The 16762-nt window shown below is 39.6% G+C and overlaps 1 protein-coding gene across 1 annotated transcript in view; it reads right to left on the bottom strand.

Moving 5' to 3' along the window:
* The window catches only part of PREX2 (phosphatidylinositol-3,4,5-trisphosphate dependent Rac exchange factor 2), a 187157-nt gene that overhangs the window by 101054 nt on the left and 69341 nt on the right, over positions 1–16762 (bottom strand). The window contains exons 9-11 of the mRNA XM_049825355.1: positions 12373–12476; positions 5075–5224; positions 454–598 (exon numbers count right to left, since the gene is read on the bottom strand). Coding sequence (XP_049681312.1) covers positions 454–598; positions 5075–5224; positions 12373–12476 — 399 coding nt within the window. The remainder of the gene's footprint in view (positions 1–453; positions 599–5074; positions 5225–12372; positions 12477–16762) is intronic.

Below are 16762 nucleotides of genomic sequence, written 5' to 3'. Positions count from 1 at the left end.
GATCCTCCTCATAATAGGGGTAAATATTTAAACATGTAAACTTTATTTAATAACTCTGTCCCTGACATTCAGGCAAGAGGAAGACAGAAGCAGTTTTAGAGACAGAGATTTTTTTAAGTAACAAAGCAAATTTGATACCTTAAACAAGGCATTTCAGAGACAAAATGCATCAAACAAGTTGGGAATTATTTCTTTAAATAAACTATTTTATTTGGTGCATTTTCATATTTTCAACATGCCTTTGCAGCCTTGTCCCTTTAATAAAGCTACTTTGGAATACAAGTACACATGCATAAATTTCAGGCAGACCTAATTTACATTTTGGCTAAATTCTAGGAGGCAAATAGGCCTCACAGACATTACAAATAAAGCATGGTTTCTGCAGAATCCCAAAGAAAATTTAAAATGTGGGTTTAGTTCGTTAAAATTCATGCTATAAAATGCATATAATACCTTCCAAGAAAGCATTTGGGGAAAGTGGTTAATTTCCTCTTCCTGTCTTTGATGAGATTCCCTTGTTTGCACATCATTTTGTACAGTCTTTCTCCTTGCTCAGAGATCATCACCCAAGTGTCCTGTTCCATGCCCAATTTTAAACCTGCCAAAAATGCATTAAAATTTTATGAAGTGATATTGCCATTATATTTCAGTATCCTCCCAAAAATGGAGAAGCAATACCAATATTTTACATACAAAAAAAATGTAAAGGAACTGTTTTCCTTTTTTTTCCTCACAATAAAGTTAAACCATGAACATCTGATCTCCACAAAGCATAATCAAACGATATCTTTGAGTTCCTCACAGTGAAGTTAAACTGTTACTATATCGACATCACCATTGATATTGTAGTAATAAATACTAATGCTGTGATTTTCAGACTTCCGTATATGAACATTTGCAAGGGAGTAATCATGTCTTCACAACTTTAAAAGAAAAAGGACCTTGGTTTTGCTCTTACCATGTGATAATAAAAACGTTTTCACTTAAAGGAAACTTTTACAAATTTCCAGTTAATAGTAACTAGTTATCTGTTATGCATTTGTTGATTTCACATAAGATTAATTCACCCCTTTTCCACAAAAGCATATACACAACTTGATTTTTATTTGCTTCAGAATTTTTACAACAGCAGAAAGCTATCAAGGGTTTTATTTCAGTATTTCTTACTGGTTTATTTTTTCCTCTTTCTCTTCTTGAGAAAATCATTATGTTTTCTGAGTAACAGATGATCAAAACCAGTTTTTGTTGATTTATGCATCCTACCGGCCATGTACAGAAGCTTGTGCTTCCAATGAATACCACAGAGCTTAATATCCCATGTACTTTCTCAATAAACAATTATTAATTCTGGACAAAACCACACATTTCTGGAATGTCTTGTATACATGTTCTCAGTTTCTGTTCAGATTTTTACATTTTTAAAACTCTAACTGTACATATACAATCTGAGTAACAGCATGCCACTTCTTTAATTCTGAAAATATCGCCAGAAAAAATGTACCTGTCATGAGAAAAAGCTAACACTGTGTTATGGTTTGCGTGGCACAGGTTTTTTTGGTAGCAGGGAAGTGGCTGCAAGGGCAGCTCCTGTGAGAAGCTGCTAGAAGCTCCCCCGGCTCCAAGACGGACCCGCCTCTGGCCCAGGCCGAGCCCATCAGTGACAATCAGCCTCTGTGATAACAGATTTAAGAAGGGGAACCTGCAGCGAGCAGGGGGATTGGAAAGTGAGAGGAAACCCTCTGCAGATACCGAGGTCAGTGAGGAAGGAGGGGAGGAGGTGCGCCGCAGGAGGGGATGCCCCCGCAGCCTGTGGTGAGATGGCAGGCTGTCCCCCCCTAGCCCACGGAGGGGAGCGGGGGAGCAGAGGCCCCCGAAGATGGCCGGGACTCCATGGGAAAGCCCACGCTGGAGCAGCCTGTGCTTAAAGATCGGCCCGCAGAAAGGACCCACGCCATGGAAGTTTGGGAAGAACTGAAGCGCGCAGAAGGACTCATGCCAGGAAAGTTTGTAAGAAACTGCAGCCTGCAGAAAGGACCCACATTGGAGAAGTTCATGGAGAACTGTCTCCTGTGGGAGGGACCCCACTGCAGAGAAGGGGACAAGTGAGGAGTCCTCCTCTCCCTGAGGAGGAAGGAGCAGCAGAGACAAGGTGTGGGGAGCTGACCCCAACCCCCATTCCCCGTCCCCCTGCGCCGCCGGGGGGAAGAGGGAGAGAGAACCGGGAGTGGAGCTGACCCAGGAAGGAGGGAGGGGTGGGGGGCAAAGTGTTCTAAGGTTTGGGTTTACTTCCCAAGATCCTTGTTTTATTTTGATTTGTAGTAAATTTACTGATTTTGTTTCTTCCCCAAGTTGAGCCTGTCTTTTGCCCATGACCGTAAGTGGTGAGTGATCCCTCCCTGCCCTTATCTCGACCCACGAGCCTGCCTTCATATTTTCTCTTCATCCTGCCGGGATGCCAGGGCGGGGGGAGTGAGCGAGCGGCTGGGTGGTGCTTTGTTACCGGGTGGGCTTAAACTGCGATGCAATGGTACTGGACACAGATAAGAGGACTGTCTCTCATTATCCATGAACCGGATAGTGGTGATGCCACACAAACAGATAAAACCCGATGCATACCCAGGAAAAGAAAACTTAACCAATATACTACTTTTGGAGCTTATAGGATGTTGATGCTTTTATTTGTATTGACTGTTTGAATTAGGTCATCACAGCATCATCAGCCTTAAAGATAATCACCTTTTATGTAAATTTCTAACTTGCTGAGTGCCTCGGGTGGTTACAGGATAGCCCAAAAATGGACAGAAAGACTTCCTAGTAAAAAGCTTCCAATTCAGCCTGATTTCTCCTAGCAAGAAAATACAATCTATAAAGTGGCCCTAGTTGATAATCCAATTACAACCACCGAAATCTCTGCTGAAGTACTCAGGGCATTCTCTCCCTTTTGCTCAGCTTCTGCTATATGGATTCCAAATAAAAGTATAGGTTGAGTTTCTCTAAGTACACTGAATCTCTGAGTCTCCTAACACAAACAGCCCAGCAAATCCCAGCTACATGGCACACTCAAGCTGTATTTCCGTGCCTCACCCCTGCTCCACATGCTTTATTTACGTAGTCTAGAGATCACTGCATTCTGCCATTCTGTGTGAGATGTGGGATCTACAGCACTGCTAGGAAGTGGTGCACACACAGTACAACCAGGAGGGAGCCACTCACATGAGCGTTGCTACTAGCCCAAGAGATGTAGGAAGTGTGTTCATTTGATTTGGTTCATCTCAGACTTACAAAGGAGATAGAACACTGTTCTCGCATGTGCAGTCACTTCAGTGAAATTGCCTATATATATATACACACACACATGAACAGGCTCCATGTCATATTAAGTAAACATACAACTAAAGCATCTTTATGTTCATGGTGAATGGTAAAGTGTTATAGCTACATTTAGATACAGTATCTGAATCCTAAAAAGATAGCTGTTTGGTTCCCAAGTCATTTGGCAACTTGATTGCAATTAAGTTGATCACTGTGCTGGAGGAGGTGGATAAATTTATAAGTTGAAGAGTAACAGAGATATTCAAGAAACACTTTTGAAGATTCTGTGTTGCAAACTGAGTCTAAGCATGTACCAAATCCTCTCCTCTTTCTTTCATGGTTGTCTCCTTGGTGGCAAACCCACTGAGAACACCAGGAGCTGAAAATTTCACCAAATCATAGGATGCTAAAATACCAAGACACGGCTTGAAGTTGGGATGGCTACCTCAGACCTCACATTTGGCAAGGTTTAGCTCAAACTCACTTCTACTACCAGCTGCTCAATAGTATAGTGTGAAATAATAAAAATACATCTACACAAAATATTCCTACTCTTTCTATTTCTTACCTAAAGGTACCAAGAGTCTAAGAGAGCCAAGAAACTTAACAGTGAAGTGGGATTTGTTGAAAACCTTCGTAGCCAGTTCCAGACAAGGCCCTATACAGAAGCAGACAAACCTGGGTTTTGTTGTATTTGATGCCATCTCTACCACATCGCTTTTTCATTTGTTATTTTTAAAATGTTGAGTTTTTAGACTTCTAAGGCATCTTTTTAGCTTTTCTACTATTTATTCCTGATGGCACTATTAATTAGCCAGTGCTCAAACACCCTAAGTTGAAACTCTGGTCTGACAGCAGATGATCTGCAAACATCCAGTATTCAACTTTAAAAGACCAAAGAAAGTATTGTTAGTCTCCATTTACAACGCAGGCACAAAACAACAGCTACTGCAACAGGTGACAGAAAATCTGTGCAGACCCGGAAAAGAATCCCAGATCTGACTACAAGGTCATATTTTCTTTCAATACCAAGGCTCCAAACATCATTACTGATTAGGATATTTTAGCTTGCGAAAGAAATTAGCTCCAGAAGATGATGATGCGTCATCTTTCCCTGGTTCTACTTTGTGCTGGGTTCACCTTGAATACATGAGGTTATTTGTGGTCACATTTGAGATCAAGATTATATTTCGTCCCAGTATCCTTCCACCTTAATTCAGTTATTCAAAAAGATAGTGGTTTGCCAATGGCAATTCCTTACTTTCTTGGGTAGGGGAGAATACATCAAAGATGGGGTTGCGGGTCTATTCTGTACCATTCCATGTTGCATCATCCGCATGAAGATCCAACACAGAAAACCTGCTCATTTCAGTGACTCAAAAGGCCAGTCATAAAAGGGAATCAATGCATACAAATCCCACAAGCCATTTAGTATAGACCCTCGTATACCACAAACCGTAACAGTACACAGGCCTCAATGAAATCATGACTGGAATTTATACTGGTTGAGAATAAACTGTAAAATCATACATTAAATCATCTCCCCGTTTCCAAAACAGCATTCACTAGCAGCATACATGATTCAAACCATTATGGCCTTCCCAGTAGAAGTTTGATTTATTTTTTCCAAGCTGGTATTCATAAACCTTCAGCTGAACCTGACACCACAAGTTTGCCTAGCAGCTGGTTTTGCTTTATATCTCAACATAAAAATACACTATGGCTTTCTGGCAAAGCAACACAAGGAAGTTTATTAACCTACCTTTTCTTCTCTCTCGCTCCTTCAAAATAGCCTCCAGCCATTCTTGCTTCTCTTCAGGGGTTTTCGCCATGCATACAAACCATTTGTTCTTTGCTGTGTTGTGGATCTTCCAGCCATTAATAACAGTGTGGCCGCTGCTGTGATAGTCAGCTGGGAATAGATAAAACGGCTTTAAGGGCACCAATTCTTAAAAAAGCAATAGTTGTTTAAAATTATTAAGAACTCTTATCATTACACATAAAACTTAGGAAATACAGAAGACTAAAAATGAATTTAAAGTTATCTGTGCTGCTTGTGAACCATATTGTAACTTAATAAGCTGTACTTTTAACTTTTAGTAAATAATGTCCTTTTTAAAATGTAACAGCAAGTTGCCTAGCATATGGAAGAAGGTATAAACTCGACACTAAAACAGCCAGAGTCCTATTAAAAGAACAGATCACAGTACTTGGAGTACTTTTGTTCATGTTAAACTGTAATAAATAATTCCTTAAAAAAGTAGCATTGTGGTTTTGCCCTTTAAATTACTCAGAGCTGCTGTGCTGATTGAATGATTTACTATTAAATTTAAAAAAGGACTAAACACACAATCGGAAAAACACAATTTCCATTTGACAAGTAAGTAAATCACATATATTTGATGTATCTTTACTGGTTACCTGAATAAAGGAATATCTATACTTACTTGTTTAAACAAACTGAAATATAATACAAGATTTACTCTGATTTGAAAAAAAATGCATTAACCAAATGGATAATTTTTGAAATATGTTCCTAACAACTCTATGTTGCACATTATAGGACAGAGGTAATAATTGCTGATGTTCTTAGATATCTTGAACTTCTGACTCTTAACATGTAAATCACTATGCTATAAAAACCAGACAATTTACTACTGATTAATCTTTCTTTAATTCTATAACATTTGATTTTAACATGCTAGTCCATAAATCTTATTCAGAAATTAGCTAAACAAACTTCCTCTCCAAAACTAACACCCTTGAATATCCTTCACTAGGATTACATGCCTTTCCTGGGGGAAAATCTGTGAGGCATAAATTCCTCATGATAACAAATATATTTTTTTGCATAAAATACAGATTAAAACTAGAACTAGCAACTACTGTACAAAATATTAAGAAAATCAAAGGTCAACATTTTCTCACCACAAACTTTCATTAAGAGGAAAGAAAGTCCTAGGGCCAGCCCTGAACTACTACAATAACTACAGGGCTTTCTACTTTACAAATACTTTTTCATAATTCAGCCCTGTTTTGTATAATGCGATGGGATTTTCCAAAACTGAAACACTTGCTGAAATGCTTGCTAAGATTTATCATAAATCTCAGCAGACATGCTAGTATCCTTTCAATAACTCTGCATTTTAATTAGATGGAAAGCAGCCAAGCTTTGTATACTGGGCTGGGAAATGTCAGGAACTACTAGAAAATCATGAGACTGATGGCTAATTTCTAAACCAACAAAACTTTCTAGTACTGAAAGTGTATAAGAAAGTGCAAGCAAGTCTATGACGGGGAAAAAAATGAAGTAAGTTATTTTTGCAACATCACATTTATACCACTTATTTATCATATATTTATTCACATAACCTATGTGTAATATCCTTTGTCCCTTTAAAAGCACTGTTTCTTGAAAACCAGCCATCGTATCATTCATGCACTGTCAGAAAATCGGAGTCAAAAGTCAGGGAAAAGAAAGAAGCCTCAAACAAGCTCTCAGCTGACAGACTGTAGCCCTTAGGAGGTAAGAGGCAGGAGCACTACTGGAGGAAGGAAGGTTAAGGTGCCTTTGTACTATTTAAGCATATACTTATAAACGTTGCAATATGGCACTAGCTGCACCTTTTTGTTTATTTATTAAGTTAGTGTTAATACATATAAAACTACAGGGTGATATTTTTCCTGTGGTCTTTGTTACCATATATCTATCATCACAACACCCATGTTATGTAGGCAAATATTATGATCTCTAATGCAGTGAACCCTAGCAGTTAAAATTGTGGCCAAAAAATTAAAAAATGATGGCTCAGACTCACAAGTGGATTTAGATCCTCTCATTTCACTCCGGACAGAAATTTGATGTAAACTTAGTAGTTTAATTCAGAAAAAATTGCTCATCCAGCCACTTGAATATCTCCGTGTAGAAAGGACATTTTAAACATACAGCATCCTTGGCATCTGAAGGTCTGTAACTGCAGGGCCAAGAGGGCTGGCAGTTTGACCACATTTATCTCATGCCACTACAAACTGAATTCTGTGAAAAGCCCAATCACCTAGCTAGGTACTAAGACTGCCTAATGTATACAGGTGGCAATGAGGTCAGGTGGAGGAAAATGGGTAGCTATAGCCCAATTTTGCAATAGTAACCCACTCCTGCGATGCCCAGCTTGACCAACCTCTGCCTTTAACAGCAACACCCCTGCTTTCTCTTTGGCTCTCTGTGTTCCTCATGACTACAATCGTCCAAGGCTCCCATCAGCAATTTCTTCTCCCCAATACACTCATGCCCATAGTCTCCCGAAAAGCATTTCTGCATTACTCTATCATCCTATTTAAACCCGTACCTTTTTCAGACTAGCTATTGGACAAAATCTGATCAAAAGCTGTAGACATGCCAGCTGGCTAGCCACGAGTTATGCACGTTCTGACTGGCTAGCTGCACAGGATATATACACACTCTTCACACGAAGGCAATCACAGCTGCCAGTCAGGCTAAATAAATGATTTGCAAACCTGACATGATGGTTACAGAAAGGAGCATGAGACTTCAAGTTGCTCCATGCGAATTCTGAACAAGCATGTTTAACAAATCATTAAGCCTCCGACTTCCCAAGAAAAGGTGATAAAAGATTACCTCATCTTCTAATGGTACTTGGTAATACATTAAAGCTTGTCATTTGAACTGCAATATATTGTTCAAAATTCAAGACTTAAACCTTTGAGAGATGCATACGCAGCAACTTGTTACAGCCATATACAACAGAATTTTTTTCGTCCCTTAAAAAAACCAAACAGAAATCTCTGTATTGAAGTACTTCTAAGTTTCTCAGACTTTAGTTAGGAGCACTGATGCTCAGAAATACCAAGGAAATAATTGCTGCATAATATCAGTTTCCTTCCTCTGCTGTATACTTTTTGATGCAGTCTCTGGTTACTATTATCATGTAGTGTTTTTTCTATTTCATGCCTCATTTCAAGACAACACAGGACAGAACTAAGATAGTATAAGCAACCATAAATCTGGTATTTCCTAAGTCTCCAGTGCTTGTCTTCATAAACTGAATAACATTCATTTAATGGCTGGTGAATGCCTTTAGAAATACACTTTTCTCTCAAAACTGAATTTTACAAACTGAATACAGAAAAAACACTACCATCACAATATATCCACCTTTGTAATACTTGCAAATAGTTGTGTAGCCACATTGTTTTAAGAACACAAACAGTCTGCCCTGATAAGTAATATGCATTCCACTTTAATCAGTGCAATCAAAAAAAGGCAGAGTGCTTCATGATGCTGAAATAAAAAAGAAATGTTACACCAATGGTAATGCTCAGCCCAGGCCTAATTTCATGAAAGAAAAATTGCTTTTCAGAAAAACCTTTATTAATTTCTGTAGGCATGTCATTAGCATGACAATAAACCACACTGGGAATCTGTTTTCCTATTTCTGTGCTTTTACTTACAAACAATGAAGACTACATTCCTACATCTATCAACACTGAGAGCAAATGCTCTCAGTTACCCTGTTCCCTGGAGCCCTATGGTTCCTTATACCAAGTGAGCAGAGGATCCCAAAATCTACAGTAAAAAACTCTGGAAATATCATGTAGATTCAAAAGTCCTTAATGTTTATAGAGCCCCACAAAGAGTCCATGAGAAAGAGTCATGCATAGATATGAAAATATCAGCACTCTGCACTCGGTTCCACTCTAAAGAGTTATAGAAAGTGATAGATGATTAAGGAGAAGAAAATACCATACCAAAGAAAGCACATGCAAAGCTAATGTGAATGAGGCTTAGACGACCAGATTACTGTACTTGGGAATGAGATGAGACAAAAAGAACGCAGCAGAATAGTACCGGGTTACAGTTCAAACACCGATGACTACAGGGGATGAGAAACAACACATCTGGGTGCAACAAATAAGAACAGCACAGAAACCAAGACAGAGGAAAGTTAAAGAAGGGCATCATGATCTGAGTGGAAGAAAAAGTATCATTGTGAGGAGAGTGAATACACTTCTGACTAAAAGGAAGGAAAACAGGTTGTTTTGGGTTTTTTTTTAAAAAAGGGAGGGGGGTGGCAAGAAAAGGGCAGCAAGGTGCCACAGGCAAGAGAAATAACACAGATATTTCCATATTTCAAAGAGAACCATAGAAAGTAGGGATGAAATAGCAGTAATTACAAGAAAAAATTATTTTAGGATATTGGACAAACTGAAATGGAAAAGGTGGAAAACATGGGAATGTGAAAAAAAAGCAGGTAAGAATAATCATAGAATAGTTTGGGTTGGAAGGGACATTGAAAGGTCATCTAGTCCAACCTCCCTGTGATGAGCAGGCATATCTTCAACTAGATCGGGTTGCTCAGAGCCCCATCCAACCTGACCTTGAATGTTTCCAGGGATGGGGCATCTACCACCTCTAATAATCTAGAAATCAAAATAACCAAACCATTAACTGATGTCTCAGAAGTGTGGAGAGGACAGATTTTAGAAATGCTGCATATATAAAAATGACAAGATTTGATATGGCTCAGGAGAGCAAGTGGGAAAGAAGCATGATAGCCTCCAGTACTCTGTGCAAGGCTATGGGAAATGGGGACAGTAGCAAAATTTCCTGTGGCTGGAGGAAATTAGACTACCGGTGTCTGGAGTGGAGACAAAGACCATTTGCGCTTAGCCAAATTATACTTGAAGATTCATTGAGGAAGAAAGCAAACAGGCAGGAAGGAAAATGAACAGTGTGAAAGAGATCAAGGACTGGATAGCTAGAACAAGCAAATGAAGAAAGGTAGGACAGATTTGAGAAATACAGGATAGTTATGGAAGGAAGAAGGAAGAAATATTTGCTAAAGCCAACACTAAAAGCGTGGCAATATGTGGGATCAGAACCAGTGAAAGAAAATGTTACAGAATTCTTGGAATACTAGTCAGGAAGAAGATGGTGGGTATAAACCTCTGTGGCCACAGTAACATCAAAAGTTACACGTAAAGAGATGCTGTCTTAGAAAGTGACATAATGGAAACAGGAAAACTGTCTTTTATTTCTAAAGCATGTATAAGGAAGATGAAGGAAAATAAATGAAAGGTAGTCAAATAATACATGACACAAAAGACTGAAACACTCAACTCTCTTTTTTGCATTAACAAAGCACTAACTGAGATTTCATACGAAAAAAGCCAACAATTGGGTAGGAATACAGGCCAGAAAAGGGAAGCAGCGGGACATAGAATATTGAATAAATTATATTCAAGTCATAGAATCATAGAATCATTTAGGTTGGAAAAGTCAACGAGGCTTGATGAAATTTGCTACAGCGTACCCATAGATATCTCTAAATCACTAACTAAATCGGCGGGCCTGGTGAAGGACATAGCCCAAAACAGATGTCAAGGAGGTCTTACAAAAAATGTCTAGTAAACGAAGAGAATGAATCAAGTGTGACACCATGGTGCTCTACCTTATGTTCAGTATTTTCCACTAGTTTTATCAAGAGCTTAAATGGTTCAGTAATAACATTGTTTGTTCATAGAACCAAGGCAAGAAGCATTGGAAGAGCTTTGGGGAAGAAGACATGAATCCTAAACGTTTAATAAATTGTGGAAATAGATAAAATTCAGTACAGACAAGAAAATAATTATTAGGACCTACTCTCAGACATTAACACAGTATAAGATATAATGGGATAGGCACCAGTACTGCACAAAAGGATCTGGTGTGGTATTCTGGAACACAAACTGAAAAATTGAAAAATAAAGCTCTCAGAAGAACCAAACAATCCTAGGATTAGTAAAAAACATCCCGCGTGCAGCACTACAGTAATTATTTTGTTCTACTTGGCACCAGTGAAGTTTCAGCTCTCGAACCCTCGTAATCCAAATGATGCCAACAAACTGAAAAAAAAAAAAAAAAAAACCAAAACTCCAAAGGACACAAAAAGTAATAAAAACTTAGAAAACACAACCCATGACACAAGGTTGAAAGACATGAAAAGAAGATACAGAGGAGAGACAACAGCCTTCCAATAAACTAGTTTGTTGCAATAAAACCAATAGTTAAACTGTTCTCCAAGTCTACCAGTAGAACAAGAAGTGAGCGAACTATTTTGAAAGCAAGCAACTCAAGATTAGAAAAAAAAAAATCTTAATCTTTAAGAAATATTTAACTCCTATGAAGGATTTCTATGAAGCTTAAGCTGTACAATCCTTGTCATTAATGCTCAATTTTAGAAAGAAACTACAGTAAGAAATGCTTGGAATCCACAGTAGATGTAGGGCAAATCTAATGCTATTTAAAAATCAGAAGAAGTAATATATAACTCACAGAAATTTCCTCCAGACCTACATATTTGCAATGCCACTGCAAGCTTCCCATATTATTTTTTTTTAGTTTTACATTAAAAAGCCCAAAATGTTTAAATGTTTCAGGTTTTCTTTGTTAATTGTAAGGAAATAATAATTGTTAAGCTCGAACGTTAAACTCAAATTTCTAAAAGAAAAATTGACATTTCTGTCAAATTCAATTCAGGAATACTTTGCGTTTTCACTTTTCTAATATATGTCAGGAAAATTTCAAGCAATCATATGGATTATATCCCTAAAGGTATTAAAAAAAACCCCTTCCTTTTTTCTTAAACACTTATGTTACAACATCAGCATTCATAGTGTTTCAGGTTTCACTCCAACAGAGGTAACTTTTCCATTTGCTTTTACAAATATATCACATACCTAGGGATAACCTCTTAAAGAGTGCTGGAATGCTGTAAAGTAAAGCTAAACACGCGATTTCCGTTGAGCAATAAATGTCACCTTATTTTATTACTCTGTTCATGTTAGCATAAAACAGTCATCTATGACCGCCCAGCTAATAATGTATGAAAGCAATGATGTGTCACAGAAGCGGAGTTTTCATATGAGCACATAGCGCTTTTGAAGTGGCATCTTTTTCTAAGTACAGGGAGCACCCTCCCTTCTCAAAGAAATCATGAAGCCGCATTTGATTTCAGCATCTCAAAAGACTGCTCTGTAAGTGAGCAACACAAATATACTCACCTGTTCCATCATCTACATTCTCTACTTCCATCACTTCTGTGTTTATTCTGCCCCGAAAAAGGTAACGGTGGCCATCTGTAGATGCTTTGCTGTTCTTCAGTCGCCTGATAAAAGAAAGAGCAGATGAGCATGTCAGCCACCACATTTTTCTATGTTTCTGCACCGCTACCTGTACATGTAGCATTTATAGACTACTGTAAAAATCAAAATACATTTATACATGTGCAGTTGAACTGTGGAAACCATTGCTGAATGGGACACTGCTGATGCGAATGCAAAGATGCTACCTCTGGTAAGAGTAAGCTGCAAACTGCTGACAGACATGAGAGTTTATCAGGAAAGTCTCACTCCGTAAAAGCTCTGTTCCAACGCTTTGGTACCTATATGCCACTGTCTGCCAACAAAGACAAAACACTGCATTGGGACAATCTTTCCTCCTAACTGATGTAGTCAAGAAATTCAACACAAGGGTAGCATGACTGAAAAAATGAAATAAGAACACCTTTGGATATAAATCTTGACCTACACACATTAGCCTCATAAATGGGATTTATGCATGGAAGAACGAAGACAACATTCTTCCTTCCTCACATAAGGGTTAACCAAGAATTGTAATTAAGAATTGCTGAAATTTTGTGCCAGTTTCACAGCGATATATTCCAAATCACTTTGCACGGCTATAACTGTTCCCGGTGAAGTCAAGGCCTTTTGAGAACCTCAGTTCTAGGCAGGTTTTCCCACCTCAGATAAGCCAGGGATGATTTTTTGCCCATTTTTGTCTATAATGATAATTAATACTGTATATCAAACAAAGGCCAGTTCCTGAGAATTAATGATCACCAAATTCTGACCTTCACTCACTCCAGAGAGGCACTAATATTCAGAAAATGACCTACCTCTCAGTCATTACTGTCTAATGAGTAACTCTAAGTTATTCAAAACCTGAATAATATATTTAAAAAAAGAAGCTTAACAGCAGCAAGCATGAAGGTTCAGTATCACATATTTTTTCTCTCCAAAGTGAAGTAAATCCAGTAACTCCTGCGACCTTTTGTTTTCAGTTTCTGCGGTGGGGTTTTTGGTAGTGGGGGAGTAAGGGCAGCTCCTGTGAGAAGCTGCTAGAAGATCCCCTGGCTCCAAGTCAGACCTGCCTCTGGCCAAGGCCGAGCCCATCAGCGAGGGTGGTAGCGCCTCTGGGAGAACAGATTTAAGAAGGAAAAACTGCAGCGGGGAGGGAAGTGGGATGTGAGAGGAACCCCTCTGCAGACACCAAGGTCAGTGAAGAAAAAGGGAGGAGGAGGTGTGCCAGAGGAGGGGATGCCCCTGCAGCCTGTGGTGAGACGGCAGGCTGTCCCCCCCAGCCCATGGAGGGGAGCGGGGGAGCGGAGGCCCACCTGCAGCCCAGGGAGGAGCCCATGCTGGAGCAGGGGGATGCCCCCCAAGATGGCCGTGACTCTGTGGGAAAGACCACGCTGGAGCAACCTGCACCTGAAGATCGGCCCACAGAAATGACCCATGCCAGAGCAATTCATGAAGGACTGCAGCCCGTGGGAAGGACTCACATTAGAGAAGTTGATGGAGAACAGTCTCCTGTGGGAGGGACCCCATGCTGGAGCAGAGGACGAGTAAGGAGTCATCCTCCCCCTGAGGAGGAAGGAGCGGCAGAGACAACGCATGATGAACTGACCCCAACCCCCATTCCCTGTCCCCTGCGCCACTTGGGGGGAGGAGGGAGAGAGAACCGGGAGTGGAGCTGACCCGGGAAGGAGGCGGGGTGGGGGGAAGGTGTTGTAAGGTTTGCTTTTACTTCTCCTTGTTTACTATCCTTGTTTTGATTTGATTTGTAGTAAATTGATTTTGTTTCTTCCCCAAGTTGAGCCTGTCTTTTGCCCGTGACCGTAAGTGTTGAGTGATCCCTCCCTATCCTTTTGACCCACGAGCTTTTCTTTATATTTTTTTCCTCATCCCACTGGGACCAGGGGGGAGGAGTGAGCGAGTGGCTTCATGGTGCTTTGTTGCCCCCTGAGCTTAAACCACGACACTTTTGTACCTATGAATCCAAATTTAGCAATCCACATTTATACAACTCCACAGCAAAAGGATGCTTAAAAATTACATAAAATATCTCATACCATAAAAATGGGACAATTTTTGTAAAATTTCCAAAATGCAAACCTCCTGTGAGCAACACGCTCTTTACCTACTTGCCATCAATACCCAAAGTATCTTGCTGTCATATGATCAATTCATTTCCCACCATAAACTCTGAAACTATGTTCTAAATTGAGTTATTCTCATGTCTGCAGAGATGTCACCATGGTAGTAGCCAATGACACGTAGGACATAATTGCTCAAAACCAAGGAAATCATAGACCTGTCATGTGTTTTGAGATTTTCACCCAACAATGCATTGTAGCTGGAATATGGCTACAAAAATATGTAACTTAGTGGCAGACAAATGAAGAGATACTATGTAATCAGTAATTTAATTGTAATTGCCAGACAACAAAATATAGCAAAAATTAGAAATTTTTAAAAGACCATGAGTTTGTATTTAACCAGTCTACATAAAAACGAAACTGAGTGGTTGCAGAAGGATATCCTTGACATAAATTCAGTATTCAATACTAAATATAATCATGATGATCTTAAATGGTTCATATTCAACAGTTCCAAAAGTTCTGCAACCTAAGCAAGAGTTGAAACGTAAAAACAAAAGACTGATTCACTATAGCTAGTGAAGTATAAATTACCTATTTTCTCACATGTAAATGCTTCCCTGTTAACAGAGTAATCTGTAGGAGGAAACAATACTCACTGGGGAAGAAGATTTTTAAACCTCCCTCAGGGTTAGCCAGCAGCTTCAGTAGCAACCCACTGGAAAAAAACAGCATTTCTGGTCCACTTCTGTTCTTGCAGAACAAGCTCAGCAGCTTTACAATATAGAGAGGTTCTTATAAGACACTCTTGATCAATAGGGTCAATGGCTACTTTCTACTACTACCACTTCCTGCTTTCTACACCACATACTGAGTCTGATTTTCCCCACATGTTGGTTCAGCAAGATCATCTACAGGTGCTACAGTGGATTTTACCACAAGTCCATCACAGAATCATAGAACCATTTAGGTTGGAAAAGACCCTTAAGATCATCAAGTCCAACCATTAACCTAACACCGCCAAGTCCACCATCAAACCATAACCCTAAGTGCCACATCTACATGTCTTTCGAATACCTCCAGGGATGGTGACTCAACCACTTCCCTAAGCAGCCTGTTCCAATATCTGATAGCCCTTTCAGTGAAGAACTTTTTCCTCAAATCCAATCTAAACCTCCCCTGGCGCAACTTGAGGCCATTTTCTCTCATCCTATCGCTTGTTACTTCGGAAAAGAGACCAACATCCACCTCACTACAACCTTCTTCCAGGGTGTTGTAGAGAGTGATAAGGTCTCCCCTCAGCCTCTTTTCCTCCAGGCTAAACAACCCCAGTTCCCTCAGCTGCTCCTCATAGGACTTGTTCTCTAGATCCTTCACCAGCTTCATCGTTCTTCTTTGGACATGCTCCAGCACCTCAATGTCTTTCCCGTAGTGAGGGGCCGAAAACTGAACACAGTATTCAAGGTGGGGCCTCACCAGTACCAAGTACAGTGGGGTGATCGCTTCCCTATAATTAGCATAAGAGGAGAGAAAAGGGATATCCATCCCCTAGCCACCTGCTCTTACATATGATAAAATGAGTATAAACTTATTTGGAAAAATAATTTTTAAAATATTTAAAATAATACTTTTGAATGATGAGTCCTATGCAGAAACTCATGTGAAAAATACCACATACATACTATATACAACAGCAGGCAACAAGGGTTGCTAGTAAGATTTTAACACTGCAATTAAAAATTGGTCTCAGATTTATGCATTTTATGCATAAATTTCCATTTACTTTGCTGGTTGTATTTGTGTATATACATCTGAGGTTATAACTAGACTACACAACACATGGCTATTGTGGTACACATATACAGGAGTTCTGGTCTTTATTATCCAACCCTCAAATCTCCTTCCCTCTCATCTAACCCCACCAAGAACAGGTAGCAAGAAGAGGATTAAGAGCACACACTATTCCTCAGACACAGCTAAAGCAGTGGGGGAGGGGGAAATCACTATGGCATCAGGCTGCCTGACCTTTTCATCCTAAAGTTGATGGTGCTGGGTGCTCCCACACACTGGACTGCATGGCCAGCTACCTTCACCCGAATGCACCAAACGTACATTTTGCTATTAACATTGCACTTGACCATCCTCTCATGTATAGCCTTCAAAAACAGCTGGGCCAGGATCCATCCTATAACAGCCATGTGACCACTGCCAAGCCAGAGCACTGATCAAAA

Source organism: Accipiter gentilis, chromosome 2, assembly GCF_929443795.1.
Source record: "Accipiter gentilis chromosome 2, bAccGen1.1, whole genome shotgun sequence".
NCBI lineage: Eukaryota > Metazoa > Chordata > Aves > Accipitriformes > Accipitridae > Astur > Astur gentilis.
Note: the sequence above shows the minus strand (reverse complement) of the source record. Positions and strands in the feature narration are given on the sequence as shown.